Raw genomic sequence first — 22,763 nt, forward strand, 5'->3', positions numbered from 1 at the left:
TCAATACTAGAAGACATAGACTCTCTAGAGAAATGGCATGGACTTTACGTTCTTCATCCTTTGGCTTTTCTTCCAAAGGAAGGACTTAAATTTTCCTTTCCTTCAAACCCGACCTGAAGTTCTCCATTTTCATGGAAGCTTTTTCAGGAATACTCCAGTTCTTGAACACTTAATATCAATGGCATGTGACTTAGTTACCAAACAATATTGATTTGATATCATCTGAATATTGATTCTTTAATTTGTTTACAAACTGCTTGTGTAAACTTGTGTGCCCTAAAATTTCTGGGTCAGTTTTGGGTACATTGAAAGTTGTTCCGGAAGTATTTATGGCTGGTTTTCAGAGAGGCTTCAAATACCCCTTTTATTTATGGTTGGTTTTCAGAGAGGCTTAAAATACCCCTTTAGCCAAAACATCTTCAGCCTTAAGATAATATTGAAAGAGAATTTTAGAAGTGAAATCTTCCCTAAAGTGGAGGACACACCCAAAGAGGTGAATTGTCTTGCCTGAGGCCACACAGTATTAGTTGAAGCACATATGGTTATATAATGCTAATGACAAATGAGGGCTGATACTAAGAGGTTTATATTTTTATTTTAAATCCTTATTTCTTAGTATACATATTTGTGACATTTAGATTGCTCCCTACTTTACAAGGTATTTCTGCTGTTGCTATCAAGTTGCTCTTGTTAGTGCACTTAGATTTTTAGAAGTTAGACTTTGTCTTAAGATTGCATTTTTTCAAACTTATGTTTATTAGCTGAGCCCCAATCTTTGGATCAAGAAGCTCAGTTAATTTAATCCTCCCTATAACCTTGTGAGATAAGTTCTTTTATTTCCAGTTTAGAATTTGGGGTAGTTCCAAATGACAGAATACAGGAGCAGAGAGGAGGAGTGGGACTCTATGAAGCATCTCTTGACAACTTTGATTTATTAGTGAATTTCAGACAGAGAAGAGGAAGGATCCTTGTCTGACTCAGTGTAAGTAGATCTGTACCCTACCTTGGAGAAGTCTGAGAAATGCAGAGATGAAGTAGAGATAAGATAGCATAGTTTATTTTGGAATTCTTTTAAGGAAAGGTGAGTGGAAATACCCAGATACTGCAGTCCTGCCCCTACTACCCAAACAACCATCCTCCTGACCTGGGGAGTATTTTTCAGGTGAGAATTTGGATTTCTGTTGGGTTAATTGTTTAGGCTTTCTCTTCCTTCATTATAGTAAAAAAAAAAAATTCAAGCTCAGTTTTTGGTAGTATTTCCTTAAATTCTGCTCAAAGAAAGTACCTATGTTATAATAATGTTTAAGATTATAAAATTAGAATTGTGACATTTAAATCACAATTAAAATTGTAATACAAGGTAAATAATATACTTAAGGAGAAAAACAAACTTTTCCTTCATATTAACTAGTCACCATCAATCCATCTTGCCAGATGTTTAAATCCATAAGGGACCCAGAACGTCTTTGGAGTTAGGAGAAATGGAAATCTCAAGGTTGCAAGGAGGAAGCAGTAAGAGAAAACAAATACTGCTGTAGGAGCAGCAGTAACTTTTTACTAGTGCTTAATTCCTTCCTCCTCTTCTCTTCCAGGTAGAGAGTGTTTTTATTCTTTTTTAAAAAAATATTTATTTATGCATACAGAACTGGGATACAGGCCAGAGGTTCAGGGGCGGTGAGAGGATTCACCAGAGATCCAGAGGAAGCAGAACAGGCAGATTGACAAAGTACATTGCTGAGGGGAGCAGCCCGTTAGGGAGGGAATGGATCTTGTGCTGCAGTGGCTGCAGATTGCTTCAGAATGCTGTGCCTTAACCTGTAGTGCCACCAGGAGGGCCCGAGACTGTTTTTATTCTAACTCAATGTCTGCCATTGATTCAGGCACAAAACAGAGACTCAGTATGTGTTTATGGCTTAGCTGAATGAAATAGTTACTTTTTATAAGGTTAAGAATCCGTACTTCTTGATGCAAAGACTGTTCAATAGATGAATGGATCAATAAATTGCTTCTAAGAGTAAAAACACTTCTAGTCACCCAAGCACAAAGTATGAAAAGGGCTCTGAATTACTTCCCTTTCCTCCGCATAGGATCTGCTGACCCTTTTCCCTCTGTTTCCTACTCTTTCCATTTCCCTTGTTGTGTTTCAGGCCAGAGCTTTCTAAACTCTCACCTAATTGTGGCAACATCTTCCTGCTCCATGCTTTCTCTTACCACTCCCTGTGTAGGCGGCCCATCATTGCTTAATTTCCCTTCCAAGAACAACATAAAGGAAAAACACACAGCTAATACACTTCTCCTGTGTCTCCTCTTTACTAAAACATTTACAATACTTCTGACACACAAACCAGGCTATCTGCAACATCAACAATTCTCTGCAATATATAAGGTGTCCTATAATGCAATTCAAACCTGATACTATCCTGGAGAAAGTGCCACATCCTGTTACAGGGTTCCCCAAATCTGTTCCAGGACAGCAAATCTGTTAGAGGACAGGGAGAGAGGGATACCCCTGGAGCCCCAAACCTGTCTGCTCTAAGTGGGTTCTTCCATCTGCCGCGTCAAGATAAAACATATAAAACTTTAATGAAAAGGGACTTTAATACAGTGAATATACAATACGGAACACAAAGAATATAACTTCTAAATCAGACACCTGAAGTTACCCATCCCTTCGTGGGCAAAAGTCAACCCAAAAGGAATTGGCCCAAAGCAAGGTCTGAAAGCTGCCACAAGACCTAAAGCACCTTCTGCCCGGGACCCATGGAAAAGGGTCAGAAATGGCCAGACAAATCTGGGAGGAAAAGAGCAAAATCAAAATCAATATAAACACTGCCATAGTCACCTCCCTACAGGTATCTCACCCACATCTGCCTTAACCAGTCCAGGGTCAGGGAACAAGCACGGTTTCTTCATCACATGCTTGCTGCTCCATGTGGCTTCCTCAGGTCTCCTTCTTATTCTCCATCCAGCTTCCTTCTTTTTTTCTCTCTTGATTCCTTCTCTTCTCTCCTTTTTCTCTGCTCAGCTCCACCCTCCTGGGACGGGCAGAGAACCTGGAACTTCCCCTTTTCCTAGGGACCACCCTGTTACAATCCCACAGATTCAGAGTTCAGTTCCACAAAACTGGCGCACTCCCATCGTAAGTTCCAATTTGGCACCTATACTTCTGACAAATCACCAATAAATCAAAGTTCCAAAACACCCCAATCTTGGTTCAGTTCATTTGCTGGAGCCATTGGAAGAACTCAGGAAAGCAACTTACTTAACTGTATGACAAAAAGGCTGTGATAAAGAGATAGAGGACCATCCAGATGGAAGTGTCGCGTTGGGCGGGCACGTGGGAAGGGAAAAGGAAAGCACATAGCTTTCCCAGCACTTCCATGGAATTTTCATGGCAGCTTTATCAAGTAGGTACGATCAATCACTAACTCAACTTCTAGTTCCTTTCTCCTTCCTAAAGGATGGATGCTGAAGTTGAACATTTCTAAGCTTCTAACAGTAACTGAGTCTTCCTGGTGCTATTCAGGAGCCCACCCAGAGTCACCTTGTTAGATCAAAAGATTCTCCAATCACCCAGGAAATTTCAAGGGATCTAAGGGCTGTGTTTATACTAGGGTCAAAGACCATATCTGAGAGCAAAAGCTACTCCTAGGGCTCTTATCATTTAGAAACTGATAAGGATTTTAGGTGCTCTGTGCCAGAAACAGGTGACAATGATGTGTCAGTTCGAGCTTGTCTGTTCTAAGGGATGTGTTACTCTGGGGAAGATGCTTATGGTGGTGGGGAGAGAGCATGTGGAAATCTGTGTCCCTTCCTCTCAATTTTGCTACTATCCAAAATTTCTCTTTAAAAGGTCTTTTTTACAAAATAATCAGCTTATCTACAGTATGAAGACTACAATATATAACCCAGAGTCACCCAAATCTTATGTTCCTTTGCTCTAGCTGCAGTAGGTTTCTTAGTGTCTCTTGATACCTGTCCTTCAAGGCCAGAGTCTCTCCTCCATTAATCATTCACCAGCTTACTCAAGAAAGGAGTGATCGGCCTGTGCCTGGTGGACACCTGTACGTGCTGGCAGGTAGTACCTTGGTGGTTCCTGTCCTGATGGAGCTCACATATGTCCTTTTGGGTGCCATGAACATCCACAGGCTCCCACTAAGCTCTTCTTAATTCCTAAAAATTGTAATATTCTTACCATTTGTTTTCTGATTTAATCTTTTTAGCTGTTTAACTACCCACCAGTCTGTCAGACCTTCTCAACTAGACTTAAACCCTTTAAAGACAGAGGCTGAGTTGAATGCAACTCGCAGTCACAACAGATATTCATCATTTGGAGAGTATATACTAAGGACTTATTATTTTTGTAAGCGTCCCTATATTCTTTGAAGTAATCTCTTTGGCATATAAAAATATATGTAAGATTATAAAATGTCAGTCTTTATGTTGTATACTGTTCAGGAGTGGCTGGTTTGTTTCCCTTAATGTTTTTTGTTTCTATCTGTGTTTATATGTTTAACTTTTTAAAATAAAAATCCTTTTATTTATGGAAACTTACTGATATTGAAGCAAGTTGATTCAGTGAGGATCATGTTGAAGAAAATATAATGAAAAATATAATTTAAAAATCTGTCTGAAGTATCTTTTCCACTTTTATATTTAGAGGGGAAAAAAGTACTTTGAATTTTGATTAAATTTGGATCAGGTATTCTCTTTGATCTTGTTCATAATATTTATGCTACATTAAAAATTGCCTTAACAACGTATTACATTACTTTTTCCTGTAGTCTTTGCCTTTGGTCTCGTATATTATTAACTCCCTCTAGAGTTGAGGAGTCCAGAATTTCCCATGTTGGGTAAAAATGGGATATTAAAAACTTCTGTTAAAATGTTTTGAAGCCATAAGTTAAAATTTTTAAAATTTATTTTTGTGTAGAAGAATAAAGGTATAGACCAGAAATGTGTGTTTGGGGGAAGGAGCAAAAAGGGGGGCATTTTCTGAAACACACTACTAAGGGCACTGTGGGTGGGGGCTGAGATAGGAGAGGTCTGCGGCACAATATGTGGGTCAGCTCCCAGCAGGGGCTATTGATCCTAGGCCTTAGAAATGATAACACTGAGACTTAACCCCTAGGCCACCAGGGATATCTTGAACCTATAAATATGTGATATGAATAAGTAAATAATCAGATTCAGAATAAGCTCAAATTCAAATTTATGCATGACTCTTATAAACCTTAACGAAAAAATGAAAGTTATGCTCAATAAGTATTTGTTTCAGAATCCAGAGTTTATTGTATATATTAAAAGTCACTCTGACACTGTCTAGGGCAGAGCTTGATGAAGGATTGGGCTGTCCTTGGATAGTAGCCAAGTTTTAGTTTCTGAGGAACAAAAGTCCCTGATGCAAGGCAGTTCCATTCTTCCCAGTCTCCGTGGCAAGAGGATAGTATTTTAAATACTTATGTAATTAACTTAGATCTTTTTCTGTTGCAATTTTTTTAAATAAAGATTTATTTATTTATGCTTACGGAACAGGGTTATAAGCCAGAGGTGTGTGCAAGGCTCGGTGGGTGGGTGGGTGGTGGTGGTGGTGTGGTGTGGTGTGTGTGTGTGTGTGTGTGTGTGTGTGTAAGTGAGAGAGAGAGAGAGAGGTTTCACCAGAGACAGTGGGGAGCAGATCAGGTAGATCAACTGAAATATACTGCTGAGGGGAACAGCAGGTGGGTCTGGAAAGTTCTGTCCCGCCATGTGGATCACCTTCGGGGTGGGGATCAAACTCATGCTGCAGTGACTTCGGAGAGCTTCGTAGTGCTGTGCATTAACCCATTGCACCACGGGATAGCCCTGCAATTTGTTTTGAATTGAAGATATGAACATGGTATTTTGGGAGATAGTATTGAATAAGTGATTAGGCATGAAACATACTAGTACTCTAGTAAGTCTTTCAGATATGATGGACCTGTACATTTATATGTCCATTCTATAAGCTTGAAGCTTTTAAATGTAATCTAACTTTTCCTATAGATTTTGCTTAGAAGTTAGTAAAAATAGTCTGTTCATTACTGTAACATCATTCCTTTTCTAGTTCTAAGGATATATTTGACCCAGATTTTCTGCGAGTAGCCAGATGCCTCTGTTGCTGAGACTTGCCTGACCAAAGATCTAGAAAAATGACTGCTGCTAAAAAATTTCTCACATCAGGTGTTTTTCCAGCTACAGAACTTGAATTTGCTTTGGTGTTTACATTTGCTTCAAAATAACTTTTCTTTAAGTGGGTCATGACTATACTAACACTGATTTTGTACCTTTGAGATTTTCATTTGATAAACTGACAGCCTTAATGATTGGAAATGTATCCCTGAGAAAAAAGAAATCTCAGTCAAATCAAAATCGTACATGTTTACTTTTGTTGAGATTCTCTTCTAAAACATTCTATATATGCTCTGCTGGACAGTGCTGCCAATAAAGGAATCCAGAAGAGATTCTTCTTATAGTAAAATCTTTTCTAAAATATTGCCATCGGGTGAGCTGCAATCAGGTTTGGCTTGTGATCCCTTTGCATGAACCCTCTCAGGACCAGACTAGCATAGTTAGACTGCTTTATTTGGCTATACCCTGCATAAAGACACCCAACTAAGGTCCAGGCTTGGCTGGCACTCTGCTCACTCTATTATGTACCCTGGTGAGGGGCTGCATCAGGAGGAGGCTTTTCTGATTCACAGGAAGTTATTGATTGTCTTCCATGCAAGGGCTGAAAGGCTGAATCATCTCTTCAGATTTAGACAAGTACTATGTATAAAAGAGGCAGCCCTGGGTCACATATTCAGGGGCTGTTATTGAACTAATATTTGAAAAGCAACTGAACTACAGTAGAGGTTAGAAGACTTTTTAATAAGGCAGTGAGACCTTCAAAATAATCTTCTCAGCTGCTTAGTAGTATTGAAGGAAGAAGTGTTAACCCTAAATGGAGTATCATTTAGTTCATCATAAATGTGAAAAACACTTACTTTATATATTCAATATATACCAGATCTTGGTCTAGGTACTGGTAATGCCAGCTAATTCATTCAGACTTCTTGTTCTCATGAAGCTCGCAGTTTAACATTCATGTGTAAAATGATACTTGACATTATAGAACCATTAACTTAATATCTGATATATTGCCAGAGCTTTATAGTTTCTTTCAGATTAACTTAGAATTTGGGAATTTCATCAATGCAGGTCAAAATGATTTTGTATATAGTAATAAATGGACTACATTATTAAAGGATAACTAGTCAATATATAATCTAAAACATCAACAACCAAAGGTGTGATATCATTTCTAGAATAAACCTACTAAGTAAAAATAATATCATTTTAGAAAAAGAAAGGATTGATTATTATATAACCTGTTAATATTTTGAATAGTAAATTGAAATTACACATTAATGCATAAACTAAAAATAAGATCAAAAGCAATATAAATAATCAGTACAGAATTTTTAGGATGGTAGAAATACTGTTATTATACTGTAATAATGAAGACTTGGCTTTGTATTTGCTCAAACCCATAGGATTTACAACAGCAGGATGAATGATAATGTAAACTGAACTCCTGGTGATAATGATGTGTCAACACAGGCTATCAGTTAGACAAACGTACCATTCTTGTCATTATCGATTAAGGGGACAGTCTCTCCCTGTGGGAGCAGGAAGTATATGAGAAATTGCTGTACTTTCCCCTCCCCTCAATTTTCCTATCAACTTAAAATTGCTTTAAAAAATAAAATCAGCCTCCCCCAAAACCTCTAATTATAAGGTATTAAATTATAGGAACATCAGGAAAAAATAAAGTTAGGTATTTATTAAAAACTTCAGTATAGGAAGAGGAATAGAGAGGATTATCTAAGCCCAGAGAAATTAAAAAATTATAAAGAAAAATAGACACTTTTCAGCCATGTTAAGTAATTAAAAACACTATAAAGGTTTAAAGTGTAGTCAAAACAAAAAGGCAAATAGTACGTTAGAAAATATATTTATGCAAATATGAAAAATAATTATTATTTTACAGGAATGTTAAAACCTTCATAGATGCTGGTCTGAAAATATGAACAATTGACTAAGAAAATGTGTACATAATAAATACTGGCATATCTAGGAGCCTCTGAGTCATAAATATCAATAAGAAATTATCAGTACCTCCTAAGTTAGCATTAAGTTGTTAAGTTAGTACTAAGAAACTATAATCTATAAAAACTCACTCTCATTTACTGAAACATGTTCTCATATATTTATAATCATTTTTAAGTGGGTTCATCCTTTTAGAAAGAGTAATTTTGAAAGAATAATTTTTCATTCCCACTGCTGCCAAAAAAAAATAATCTGAAGTGTGAAAAGGGCAAATATATCAAAAAAAGTATTGATCATTGTTACTTGTAATTAAATGGCCACACAATTTATCATTCAAACCCATCAATTTTCAAGAATGCAAGGGGTGCTGTTTATAAATAAAGCCATATAAGTAGGTATGAAGCAGCAGCATCATGGCAAATTAGGTTGTATACTCATTTTACTTCTAACATCCAAAACAAGATAACCTTAAAATAACCTAAAAGTCTAATAGCAGAATACCTGAATACAGAGTGATATATCCCTTTATGGGGATATAAGTCAGCTACTCTTGTGGGGGAAATATATATTAGCTAGACTGCTTTAAATGAGCTATCAAGTCCTATATATTATAAAAATTATATTAAGTATAATAAAGTATTTTTTAAAACAAGGTAATCCTTTTTCTAAAAAATTTATTTCATTTATTTATACATCCAAGAGCTGAGGTGTAAGCCAGGGGTGGGGAGCAGCAAGAGTATTCACCAGAGACTGAGTGGGGAGCAGAACAGATAAACTGACTGAAATACACTGCTGAGGGGAGCAGCGGGCTATCTGCTGCACCATATGGGTCAACTCCCTGGCAGGGATCAACTGCTGCTTCCATGACTTATACTGATAGCTTGGTAGTACTGAGACTTAATTTACTCTTGTGCCACCATGGAGGCCCCAACAGAAGATAATCTCAATCTCTAGGAGAATTCATGGTTGGCTTTCTATTATTTAATTTTCCATATTGTCTAGAGAGCATTTTAGAAATAAAAAAAAATTAATATTTAGAATGAGAATCATAGCACTGAAATCATCATTTCAGTGTGTTCCATCCTCCTTATTCTATGCTGGGGACACTGACACACAGAGTTGCTACATGTCCTCTGATAGACATGTCTGGATGAGGAGAGTAAGAATTAATCTTCTCCCTTCCAATAGGGCTTTTGACCAGGCTGCTTTATAACTGACAGTATGTCTTTCAGCTTGACACATGATCTTTATTTCTGGTATTTAAAATAACCTGAACTTTGTTTCTTAAATCAGGATAAATCTAGGTTGCTTCTTTGAAAACTTGAAACTTTGGAAACAGGTTTATTGGATAATCCTACTTTCCGCTGGGTCAGATAATTCTATATGTATTGGTGATCTCATTATTTACTTTAGAGAAGGAAGAAGTAAACTGGAAAATGAAAACAAGCATGTCCTCAGACTTTGAATATTTGACTTTGGAATGATACTGTTCTATATTCTCATTTTCTCTGTACTCTGTCATTAACTGTTTTTCAGCACATGGTCCAGGAGTCTGGCTGGGTGTTATTAAGTGCACATAGTTTCAGATTCCCACAGATGACTCATTTTAGGAAAGGTCAGCTGCTCTTCAGAATTATTTTCTACTATAAATTACTTATTTGTTAATTATGTAATCCAAAACTTAGACCTCTACCAAGATACATATTTATTGGGTCTTCAGCCTTTCACTTTAAGCCTTATCTGTGAGGGGAAGAAGTTATCTTGTATATATCCAGAGGATACATAAACTGTTTCTGTTAATTTTTTGCTGCTATTTGAATAATGGTCATGATGGGGGTTAATTAAATTCTCTTAACCAATGATGCCATCTGGTGGTCTAAAGTGCCCATGCAAGCTATACTCACCATTGTGGATCTTTTGTTTTATTTGAATCTTTTTTTTTTGTTTTGTTTGGATCAGTAACTTCAATAACATTTCAGACATCTTTATTACTGAAATTTTAAATAATGCTTTGGTTTTGCAAAAGCAGTAAAGTCACAGATAACTACTAGGATAACACAGCAAATGGAAATGACCATTCTTTTCATTGCAATGAAAGCTGCAGCCGGATATTAAATGGTACATAGTGAACAATTTCCTGTGACCAACACAGGTGTGTCTGTCTGGTCTCCTTTCCTGGGTTTCACCTGCGTCACCACAGTATCTGGTGATTTCAGTGTTCCTCCCATCTGACTCACAGGCTGATCAGGCAACCTGTAATCTCCTTCTGTAGTTTAGGTGCTGAGTGATTCATAACTGAAAGCATTGTGATCTTGTTTTCTTTGAAAGGGTGAAAGTTCTCAAAAGAATATACTGCAGCATGATGGAAATCATTGCCTCCTTGATTAATAGCATGATTTTATAACATCTTCATGGTGGATTTTCTGCCCAACCAGTTTATGTACTTCTCTTCCCAACCCCTTCTCCAATCCCTAAACCTCAAAGTTGAGATAGTCAGAGCAACTGATCTTGAGTACAAGCCAAGAAAAGTTAACTCAGAAGCTTATCAGGATTAGCATGGTGATTGTGAGGTCAGGATTTCCTACAGGCATCTTCCAGTGAACTCTGTTGGTTACGAGGTCTGTCTAATCTATATTAAAGACTAAGAATTGAGGACAAGATAGCAAATTATCATGAATCTGAAGCTTAGGTTAATTTGCGTTCCTTTCCACACTCTTAGCTAACTTGGGTGTTTACGGATATCACTTTTGATTAATGAGCTATCCTAGGCATTGAGAACATTCAGTAAGATCTTCTATCCAATCTTATCACTATCAAAGAAAAGCTAAATTATTTGGACTCAAGCCATCCCTGGTGGCGCAATGGGTTAAAAGAATAGCACTCTGATGCTATCTGCAGCCACTGCAACATGAGTTCAATTCCTGGCCAGACAGGTGGCCCACGTGGTGTGGCAGACCTCTCCTGACCCACCCGCTGCTCCCCTCAGCAGTGCATTTCAGTCAGTATATCCTGTTCTGCTCCTCACTCTGTCTCTGGCGAACCGTCTCATCCCTTGTGCATCTGGTCTGTACCCCAGTTCTTGTATGCATAAATAAATAAACCTTTAACAATTATTTGGACTCATCAAACATGTTATATATATAGACTGCATTCTGAGTAGGGTCAGAGTGAGATTAATTTTTGTCTGTAGATGAGGCTAAGTGTAATATGTAACTAATATATTCTATTAATTATTGTGGTTTTATTATTTTTTTGATGAGAAGCATGCTCTCCAACTGATGAATTCAAAATTGCAGGCATACCTCGGAAATACCATAGATTCAGTTCCAGACTGCTACAATAAAGTGAATATTTTTGTTTCCCAGTACATAGAAAAGTTATGTTTATACTATACTATACTATACTTGTAAAGTAGATAAAAGTACTTCACCTAAAATATATGCACATACTTTAAAAATACTTTTTTGCTAAAAAGTGATGAGTTCATCTAAACCTTAAGCAAATTATAATCTTTCTACAACAAACTTTCAGTTTGTTTTTTTAAAAAGGCAGTATCTGTGAGGTGCAATAAAATAAGGCACATCTATAGTTTAAAATCTGAATTGCTTGTGATATACTCTGACAACATAGAATATCTGACATATTGCACTAAGGCTTATAGTCATACACCATGGTTTGTTGTCAGAGCTGGGTATTTAAAATGTGCGAGTCTAGGCTCACACAATTTCTTGGCTCACTCTCTCAAAAATGTGAGGTATTTTAGCAGGTAGCTGTGTATGTGTATCATCTATTAAGATTTAAAAGCTAGCACTAACATATAAGTTTCCCCATGAAGTCCATGGACTTCATAAATCCATGGATGAGATTATATGTGTCTATAATATTGGTAAATAGTGAGTAAATCTCATAAAAATGAATTCTTATGAATTCTTCTCTTAATGTGCCTTTCCTTCTCCAACTTTCACAACTCCCACTGGTGTTAGGGTTGGGTCAATTTTTTATTGTCTCTTATCTAAACTAAGATACAATCTTGCCTAATATTTTTACTCACATTTCTTGTCTTTTATATGTATTCAGTATTCCTGAGTAGGTGCACAGGGATAAGACAAGTGCTAAGAGAGAAAGAAAGATGAAAGACTTTGAGTTTAGTGAAAAAAAAAAAAAATACAAATGTAAAATGAGTAGCTTCAATGTAATGCATTTTTTCAAAAAAAGAGAATATTTCTTTCAAATGGTAAGTTCAGCAGGAGAGGAGCAATTTGAGATGATCCTTAAGGAATATGAGTAGAATTTTTATTTACAGAGACTGAGAAAGGGGTTTAGAAGAAGGAGCCAGAGAAGAAATGGGATGTGTTCAGGAGCTGCATTAATCAGTGTTAGTAAGAACAAAAGTCTTGTGTCAGGCAGTAAGAGAGAAAAATCACTAGAGTCTCTGGAGACTGTGTAGTGGGGAGGCATAGCCTGGGAGAGGGGGCGGAGTCTACTTTCCTAGGAAAGGAATTTGTGTTAATTTGATAGGTAATGGAAGCCTTCCAATATTTCTCAACAGAGAAGGGTTACCTTGAAATCCTTGGTAACAATGACATTCCCCCCTTGGTATTAAAGATTTACTAAATATAATAACGTATCTACTCTGCTTTTTCCCCCATAGTATAAGAACTATTGTACTACACTACTCTTACGGAGTATCTTTGTATAGACTTTGGCCCTGTGGGCATTTTGGTTCAGTTAATTCTATGTTGTAGGATTTTCCTGTGTATGACAGGATGTTTGGTAGTGCTGCTTGCCTCAAACCATTAGATTCTCCCGTAATGATGTCTCCTTTCCCCCAGTATGACTGTCAGAATTGTCTCCAGATATTTCCAGATGTCTCCTGGGGGACAAACTCACCGCCATTTAAGAATCAATGTACTAGACACATGTATCAAGTGCCTTGATGTTCTGAGTATTGTTAGACACTTAGAGCAACAAATCTAAGAGTTCCTTCAGCTTCCAGTCTATTAACACTTGAAATAATATACGATATACACATATGATCTTAAGATTAAGGTATTTTATATGTTTTTGAGTAAGACAGCTGAACTGGGAATCAGGAGAGCTGATTTTGGTCCTGTCTGCCACAGAAAAGTTGTATGACTTGAGCAAGAACTTATACTCACTAACCTGATTCCTCACCAGTGAAATGACCAGTGTGATTGCCAATGCTTTTTTCAATGTCCTGTTCCAAATTGACCTCAGGGTTTATTTTTTCACTTTTTAAAGAAGTTAACGTAGAATTCCACCAGCATGTATGTATGTATGTATGTATATATATATATATAAAAGATTTATTTATTTGTGCATACAGAACTGGGGTACAGGCCAGAGGCTCAGGGGCGGTGAGAGGCTTCACCAGAGACAGAGTGGGGAACAGAACAGGCAGATGAATGAAGTACACTGCTGGGGGAGCAGCGGGCGGGCCAGGAGAGGTCTGCCACGCCATGTGGTCACCTCCGGGGCAGGCGGGAATCGAACTCATGCGAAAGTGGCTTTAGATTCTCAGTGCTGTGGTTCAACCCGCTGCGCCACCAGGGAGGGCCCAGCATGTATATTAACTGGCAAAAGTGATGGAAGTATTGAATGATAAATGTTTTTTCCTTAGTGCTTTAAGTGTACTAAATGCTACAATTTTTCCCCCTTTTCAGATTATTTGAAAAATCTCTTAGAAGATTCTGGAGATTATAGACACACTAAAGGTAAGTGATTTTTGTGGTCTCCTATGTTACAGAGCTTTTTATGTTTCTGTGGACCCTGAATGTGAATATAAACCAGTAACTAAGCCCGTATACTAAACTCTTTTCATTAGAAACTTTTAAAAAACATTTTATTTTGGATGAATTTAAGTAGAACTAAGGTGGTAATATATTGCTGGATGCATGGAAGTGTATAGGGACATGGAAGATACATGGCCAGCTTACCATGGGTGCCATTCTCCTGAGAGAGTGTACCCAGCATGCATGGCCTGGGGTGAGGAAGCTTCATCTCATCAAGCTTGGTCACTCTGTGCCCGTGGCAAGTTCTCCTTCTCTAGATGTCTAAGTGCTTGCTAAAAGCAGACAGTTGACCAGTAAGATTGAATCAGTTGACCAGCAAGCTTATTTTTGGCTTTATAATTATGAATCCTTGACATGATCAAACCATACAAATCAAAAATAATGTCTAAAATAGCACGTTATTCTGGGGTTGTTAATAGTCCTTTACAACACAAAAGTCTCATTGATGTTCATGGGATAATCCAGAGAGAGAGAGTGTTTCTGTAGTCAGGCTACAAGTATTTCTTTCCACAATTTACATCCAGACTACCCCTTTCAAATGTCTTGTATATTCCTGGAAAAGCACATTAAGGAATGTCCACTCCTATGAATTGTATCAATTTTTATCATATTCTTGTGCATTTTTTACATACTCAGTTTACAACACTGAAAAGGCTTTTAATCCATTTTCTAGAAAGTCTTTCTAAAACAGATAGCTTTGAAGTAAGGTACACCAAGCAACATAAAATCACTTCAAAAAAGGGAGAAAAGTGTAGAGATTGAAGAGGCAGGTTTTGTTTAGAGCAAAGGACCTGGAGATGAGTCGAGAGTGCCAAGAAAGAAAATGGGCATTGCTAACTAGAGTGTGTCTCTTGAGGATAAACATTGTAGACAGGTCTTAGCAAACGGGGTCTCAAGAAAGCGGTCCCAACGTTTTCCCTTTAAAAAGAGTGAGTTGCTAGCTCTTTTTTACAGATAAAACAAATATAATGTCAGCGATTAAAAAGCTTGTTGAAAGCAAATGATACAATTCTACAAAGACATGGATTAGAGTAAGTGGTGAACAGTGAGGCCCATGTCTGGACAGAGGCATGGCAGTAAGGTGGTAGGCAGTTGAAATTGTCCCCGACGGAGGAAAAAATGAGACAGGTGTACCTTGAAAAGGGAGGCATAGGGCTAAAGAAACAGCCAGCAAAACTGTTTAAAGGGGTGACTTGGTAAAGTGAATTGCAAAGTGGAGAGATTAGAACTTAGAAACCCTGGGACCAAATAGCAGTTTACCAGTTCAGTCTATTCATTAAACTCTCAACCTATTCCCCTGCTTACTGGGACCTCAAGCAGGCAGAAAGCAGGACATGTGTCCAGAGTAACTTCTTAAATATCTACCATGATGAGAGTGCAGGTGCAACAAATTCTTATCTTTGATTGGGGACTATAATGACCTGCTACATTCCTTTAATACAGGGGACAATCACATATGTATGGAGAATGTAGAGGCCATCAGGGTTGGTACCAGAAAGAGAATTCTTGGTGGGCTATAGTAGCTCGTCAAAAAAACCCCTAAATCCTTTTCCAGAAATTGATCTCCTTTTCTTCTTTTTAAATTGTCTTTTCATTGATGGTTATTGTCACTGCACACTGGCTTCCCTCTTTAACATGGCTACTTTTTCTCATTAGGAGTGCTGCTATCACACTATATAGGGTAACCTTGGTGGTGTATTGTAGGGTGTTTACATCTCTGACTCCTACCCACTAAAGGTCAAGGAGCTTTCTAGTCATTGTGTCAACCAAAATTTGTCCCTATAATTGTGTAAATATCAGTTGGGGGGCACTGTTTTCTTGGATCAAAAATGTTCTGAACAATCAGAAACAAAATACAGACTTTCCCTCTCTATATACAGACATGAAGTAGAGTATGTGAAGCATAGCATGTCTGGCCAGAGGCATAGCAGTAAGGTGATGAGCAGTTGATGATTTTGCGTAAGAGGGAGAAAAAAATGAGACAAATGTACTTTAAAAGGGAGGCATTACAATGGGGGGAGGGAAATGCACTGGACTATGGTGAGGGCACATGGGTGATTTGGTGATGGGAAACCCAAGGGGATTGCAACTGAGATGGAAAAATGCACAAAAATATGTAAAAATAAATTATTATAAAATAAAAAATAAAAAGAAGGGAGGCATTAGAGTTAAAGGAACAGCCAGATTGTTCTGATCCAAACGATCAGAACAAAAGAAAGTATGGACTTTCCCCCTTATATAAAGTAACAAAAATGGCAAGACTGGACCATATAGAAACACCTTGGTAAAGGCAAGGCAAATAAAAAAGAGTAAAACACAGATGAGGCTAACTATCCCAACTTCAAAAAGAATGATTGTAATTTTCCATGGTCTAGTATGCTTCTATGTAGCATTTCTTCGCTCTTGGGATCAGACTAGGGAAGGCAGGTAAGCTTCGACTCCTAAATAGTTATTTGTCATAGTTCTGGTTTCCTAACCTAGGATCCTTCTCTTCCAAGATACCTTGTACCCACCCCCATGAGTCTTAGCTGCCAGATTAAATTTGTCATTATTCTTGTATTAAATCTTAGCACAAAACTACCCTGATATTTGTATTATTGAAGTACAGTGTCTCTTTCAAGTATTTATTTACATTAAGTACTGTTTTTCTGATTTTGTCCTCATCCAATCTCTTCATCTGTGTCATCAAATGTCAGAGCTACATATTCACAGTTAACCAGGATTCTCTAAAGATTGTTTTTATGAAAAAAATGTCTTATCATCTGGCATTGCGCAGTGTTACAACCTTTGTTTCAGTGATATCAACCAAGTGCTCCTTCTGTTCTTATATATTGTAGATGCTCTTGCAGTTGTTATAGAGGTGGCTAATCACGCTAATGACACCATGAAGCAAGGAGTGAGTATCATGACTTCGGTGGTTGGTGTACTGGTGAACCTGGGAGCCCACACTTTCATGTGTTCTACATTCTCTTTCTGTAGGACAACTTTCAGAAACTTATGCAAATCCAGTATAGCTTAAATGGACACCATGAAATAGTACAGCCTGGAAGGGTAAGTACTTTAGACAGTCTTTTGCAAATTTAACACTATGTATTTAGGCCCCACTTGTGTCTTTTTCATCTCATTTATGAAAATAGGCTTATTTTTTGTTGCTATTCTTCACTCATTCCGTTGAGATCAAGTAAGTTCATTCTACCCATTCAAATCAGCCTTTATTTAAGTTACTGTGACAAGAAGTCCAGTTCAATTTGGAGAAGGGAAAGGGATCCACAGAGTATCTGATTAAAGGGATCAGTTTATTGTGTAATACTTGCTGACCTCACACAGCTTTAAAGACTGTTTCATTTAAAATCTTTAATGTAATAGAGAATTATGAAGGGAAGGAGAAAACTGGTATTCTGGTGCTTCTCATAGAGCACAAAAGCAGCCTAAGGAATGACTTCAGGAAAATTACAAAATGCAGTTGTCAGGCTGTTGGCTGTGCTTCAGGATCAAGTACACGCTTGGTCAGTTACATTTCAGACCACATAACACCCCAGGGGCCAGTATTGGATTTGTGAAACTCTCTGGCTTGTCTAATTCCTAAGTGACTTACAGGGTTTAAAAAGAAACCATGATCATAAAAAAAGTCACAAACTGACCACCCAGTCCCCCATAAAGAAATTCTGGGGCCAGAAAATTATATGAACATGTTACATTGCAATTGTATTATGATAGTAGGACTAAATGGGCATTTGTTTGGGTTAATCAGGTTTTTCTCAAAGAAGGAACTCTGATGAAGCTTTCTCGGAAAGTCATGCAACCCCGAATGTTTTTCCTGGTAAGTGGTGATGTAAGGTTGTGTTGTACTGAAGGCAGGAGCAATTGCTTAATGGAAGATGTTTGTTCATAACAGAAGCTTAGCATATTCAAGGAACAGTTTTAATGGGATCTTTGACTGGCTGTATTGCTTATTTGCATTGCAAATATAGTAAAGAGCCTTCTCTGATGCCTAACCAGAACATTAATTCCTTTGTGAGTTTAGTTTATTTCATTTCTAATTTGCAAGAATTAATTCAATCAAACAGCAAATTGTGATGTGTTGTGTGTGAGACATAGATTTCAGAAAAGGTAAGTTCTGTTACAGAACTTGAAAGTAAGCACATTTTCTACAAATTACCTGTTTTAATAATCTAATAAAATATCCTAGGTGGTTCTAGTTTATATAAGCAGAGCATAAATATTTTATTTAGAGTTATTAGCAAAGAGGTAATGTTTCTTTTATTCCTGTATCTCATCAATATCTTTGTAGCTGATATTTGTTTCTTTATTGGGAAAACTTTCTGCTTTCAGTTTAATGATGCCCTATTATATACAACACCTGTGCAGTCTGGGATGTATAAACTGAACAACATGCTCTCATTGGCTGGAATGAAGGTTTGTGCATCTGTTAGAAGGTATTTTTTGACCCAAGTATATTTAGAGAAAAATCTCCAAGATAATTATCTTTCTCATATTCTTAATTCTTATCTCTTTCTTATGTTACATGACTACCATATATAGTTATTTGCTTACAGATTCATAATTTATTCATAGGATATTTATTAAGAACTACTGTAAACAAAGCATTTAGTAGGTTTGAAAAATACACTAATGGATTAAAGTATGATTTTTTTTTTTTTTTAAAAATCTACTCTTCCCAATCTCCCCAGGAGCTTAGCAATTTGAAAGATATTATACTATACATGAATACCCATAAAGTAGTCAGTAATGAGTAGCACTATGAAGGAATACGTTTTGGGGAGTTCACAAAATAAAGAATTTGGAACTTTCATGGGACATGGTAAAGGGGTTGCTGGCAGCTAAGAGAGAAAATTATGAAAGTCTTTTGGAGGAAGGGCCAGGAGCCTTTATAGACAGTCCCACATCTGACCCTGGTCACAGGAAGCAAAGTATGTGAGTTAGGGAACTTATACAACTTCATTGGGAGCCCAGAGGAGATGAGGGAAACTAGAGATAGAGAAAGCTGAATAGGGAGGTTGGTTGTGGATGTTAACAGCCAGGGTCATTGAGCAATTTCTGCTGTGCTTCTGAGATGAGATTTTCAGTAGGATGAATTTGCTCAAATTGTTTTGCTTTTTTTCAGGTTAGAAAACCCACTCAAGAAGCATATCAGAATGAACTAAAGATTGAAAGTGTAGAACGATCCTTCATCCTCTCTGCCAGGTAATTCTTTAAAAATGTATATAAATGAATGTTTACAAGAAGTACCAAGTCAGACATCACTAGTTTTTTTTTTTTCCAAAATTTGATTAATTACTAGATTTCCTCACTCTCTCCCCACATTATTATCCCCCGCCCCTACTTACTTTTTTCCCAAGTCTTTGCAGATTATACTTGCTTTACATGCAGATGAAAAAGCTGAGAGCTATCTTAATAGCACATTAGAGGCACAAAGACGTTCCTTTGAATAATAATGCTGTAAGGTAATTTGCTGATCATTTTTTAAGTGGATGATTCGAATTTTTTTAAACTGGCACATGCTATTTTTCAAAGTGCCCAGTACTTTATAGTTTACTGGGAAGTGTTTAAATAACCTTGACAAAATTCTGCAATTCTACATCATATTAAAACATGAGGAAGTTAATTAAGAAAAGCAAGTTCAGAAGAAATACAGAGGAGGTGGGAGAGAGCTTAGCATATTAATGGGGCAGAGAGAAGTCCCACACAGAAAAATTATGTTCCAGGAAAGGTTGAATGTGAGGTATATCGCTGGGTCTGGATCATGCGGGGCCTCTTAGACTTTAGGAAGGTATTGAATGAAAGGCCATCCAGGATTTTAGGCTTAGAATTGATGTGTATTTTCATATTGTTAAAAGAGCATACTGGTTGCTTGGTAGAAGATTGAGCAGAAATTGGGACACCATGTAGGTCATCTGCGATAATGGGCCTTGGAGAGAATGACATGAAGTCATCAGAATCCAGCAGAACTGATAGGCTTGCTGGTGGATTTGTAACAGGGTGGTCCCCAGGAAAAGGGGAGGTTCCAGGTTCCCTGCTTCACCCAAAAGGAGGGTGGAACTGAGCAGGGAAGAGAAAATCTGGAGAGGAGACTGAGGAGGAAGGAAGCAGGGTGGAGAGCCAGAGGGAGACCTGAGGAGGCTCAGGGAGCAGAGAGACATGTGAAGAAACTGCACTTGCTTCTTTTTGGTCCTGGGCTGGTTGGAACAGATGTGAGTGAGAGACCTGTGGGGAGGTTGACTATAGCAGCATTTATCTTGATTTTGATTTTGCTCTTTTCCTCCCAGACTTGTCTGGCCATTTCTGACCCTTTTCTATGAGTCCCAGCCGGAAGGGGCTTTAGGCTCGTGGCAGCTTTCAGGCCTTTCTTTGGGCCAGTCCCTATTGGGTAGACTTTTACCCTTGAGGGGATAGGTAACTTTGGGTGTTTAATTTAGAAACTATATTCTTTATGTTTGCTATATTGCACACTGATTGTATTAAAGTTCCTTCCCATTAAAGGTCTTATATGTCTTGTCTTGATGCAGCGAATGGCAGAACCTACTCAGAGAAGGCAGGGTTGGGGATTCAGCTGTGTCCCTCCCTCCCTCCCTGCATTGTAACAGATTAAGTGTGGGATATGTGGAAAAATCATAAAATTGGCAAGTTCTTGATAAAACAAAAGTAAATTTCTAAAGTGGCATTGGGGAAAGGGAAACAACACATACCGAGCTGACAAGTGTCTCCTCCTTCTGAATCCCAGTTAGTGAGGCAGGTATTGTATAACATACAGAAAAGGGATGGAAAGGACTTTTCAATCTGGTTCCTATATGCTCACCAGCCTGATTTCCATCACTCTACCATCAAAGCATGGCCTATCAGCATGGGTCAACTTGTGGTATTTCATGCACACCAGCCTACTTCACAGCCTTCTGCCTTACACAGGAAGTCACCTTTGCCTGGAATTCATCCCTCATCCACTCTGCAATATGGGGTCTTTACTCTGGGCCAGCCATTGTCTTAGGAATCTGGACATAGTGGGGGATATAGTAGAGAATGAAAGCTTATAATTCATTTGAGAATATATATGCATAGCAGATATTAGCAAAATCAATTATTATTGTGCTTAAGAAGTACATAGGAAAGCTACCAGGTGCTGAGGCTGCAATACAAGGGGTTTTGAAATAAGTTTGGTGGAGAAAGGACCCTGAGTGATAGTTTCTGTTAAATCACAAAGCTAAGTAGGAATTAACTAGATAGCAACAATGTGTCATTAGCACCAGTGTATACTAAGCCTGAGGTGGAAAGGGGCTTGGCATATTCAAAGATCTGAAATGCCAGTATGCCATGAGAATTGAAAACGAGGGACAGTGACCCTGGATAAGCCTGCAAGGACCAGTGAGGTGACCAATGCAGAACTACTTGTAGAATTTGGTCTACATGCGTAAGAGCCAAAGGAGAGTATTAAATGGTTTATTCAAGGAAATGATGTGATCAGATTGGCACTCTTAAAAGAATGTCTGGCCGCTGTGTGGAAAATGGTTTGTGAGTGGAAGTAAAGGAGTATATTCATTGGAGGTAGGGGATGAGAAAAAGGGCATTACAAATGCTTTCTTTTGCAATGTGCTAGGTGGTGGTGCCATACACTGTGATCAGGAATACTGGGCAAGGAGCATCTGAGGAAATAAAATCAACAGTTTCATTTCTTTTTTTTTTTTTTAAGATTTATTTATTCATACAGAACTGGGGTACAGGCCAGAGATGCGGAGGGTGAGAGGACTCACCAGGGACAGAGTGGGGAGCAGAACAGGCAGATCAAAGAAGTACACTGCTCAGAGGAGCAGTGGGCAGGTCAGGAGAGGTCTGCCTCGCCATGTGGATCTCCTCCAGGGCAGGCGGGGATCGAACTCATGCGGAAATGGCTTAAGCTTCTTTGTGCTGTGCTTTAACCCGCTTGCCACCAGGGAGGGCCCCAATTTCATTTCTTTTTTTTTTTTAAGATTTATTTATTCGTACAGAACTGGGGTACAGGCCAGAGATGCGGAGAGTGAGAGGATTCACCAGAGACAGAGCGGGGTGCAGAACAGGCAGATCTACGAAGTACACTGCTCAGAGGAGCAGTGGGCAGGTCAGGAGAGGTCTGCCTCGCCATGTGGATCTCCTCCAGGGCAGGCGGGGATCGAACTCATGCGGAAATGGCTTAAGCTTCTTTGTGCTGTGCTTTAACCCGCTTGCCACCAGGGAGGGCCCCAGTTGCATTTCTTAATGTTGCAATACTGGATGTGAAATCTCTATGAATCATCAAAATGGAGCCATCAAAGAGGTAGCTTATGTGAGGATCTGGACATCAGAAGCAATCCTGGACTAGAACTTACATTAAGAAGCCACCAGCCCACATGTAACAGCAGCCAGGAGACTGAATGAGTGGGCACAGAGAGCCTGGAAAGCTACCTGTCAAACTCTTTACCATTCTTCACATCACCTGTGCAGAGCCTTCTCTGCTACCTGCTGTTACTTATTTACCTTTATTATATCATCTCATGTGGCAATTACTTGTTTCTGTGTTTCACCTCAGTGAGCTGTGAGCTCACTAGTGAGGTGTTTTTGATATCCGTAGCTGAGTGGGCTCCCAGTAAATGTTACCTAAATCATTTGAATTAAAGTTAAGTGACTTGTGAAACAGAACAGCATCTGACAGCTAACACAAGTAGCAAGTGGTGTGCCAGGGCCTTTCCTCTTAAAATGTGTCCCACTCAGAGGGAGGGTGGTGCTTCTTCTATACAAGTTTGCTTTCCAGTTGTTCTCCATAAAAGAAAAAAAAAAAAAAAACAAAAGTAAATTTCTAAAGTGGCATTGGGG

At 38.3% G+C, this 22,763-nt stretch overlaps 1 protein-coding gene across 1 annotated transcript in view; it reads left to right on the plus strand.

Annotated features, from left to right (window-relative positions):
• FGD6 (FYVE, RhoGEF and PH domain containing 6) overlaps nt 1-22,763 on the plus strand; it is a 101,443-nt gene that overhangs the window by 64,630 nt on the left and 14,050 nt on the right. The window contains exons 9-14 of the mRNA XM_004675805.1: nt 13,797-13,847; nt 16,763-16,821; nt 16,905-16,976; nt 17,677-17,745; nt 18,258-18,341; nt 19,051-19,130. Of these exons, the coding sequence (XP_004675862.1) occupies nt 13,797-13,847; nt 16,763-16,821; nt 16,905-16,976; nt 17,677-17,745; nt 18,258-18,341; nt 19,051-19,130 (415 nt within the window). The remainder of the gene's footprint in view (nt 1-13,796; nt 13,848-16,762; nt 16,822-16,904; nt 16,977-17,676; nt 17,746-18,257; nt 18,342-19,050; nt 19,131-22,763) is intronic.

Source organism: Condylura cristata, unplaced genomic scaffold, assembly GCF_000260355.1.
Source record: "Condylura cristata isolate star-nosed mole 26May11 unplaced genomic scaffold, ConCri1.0 scaffold00004, whole genome shotgun sequence".
Lineage (NCBI taxonomy): Eukaryota > Metazoa > Chordata > Mammalia > Eulipotyphla > Talpidae > Condylura > Condylura cristata.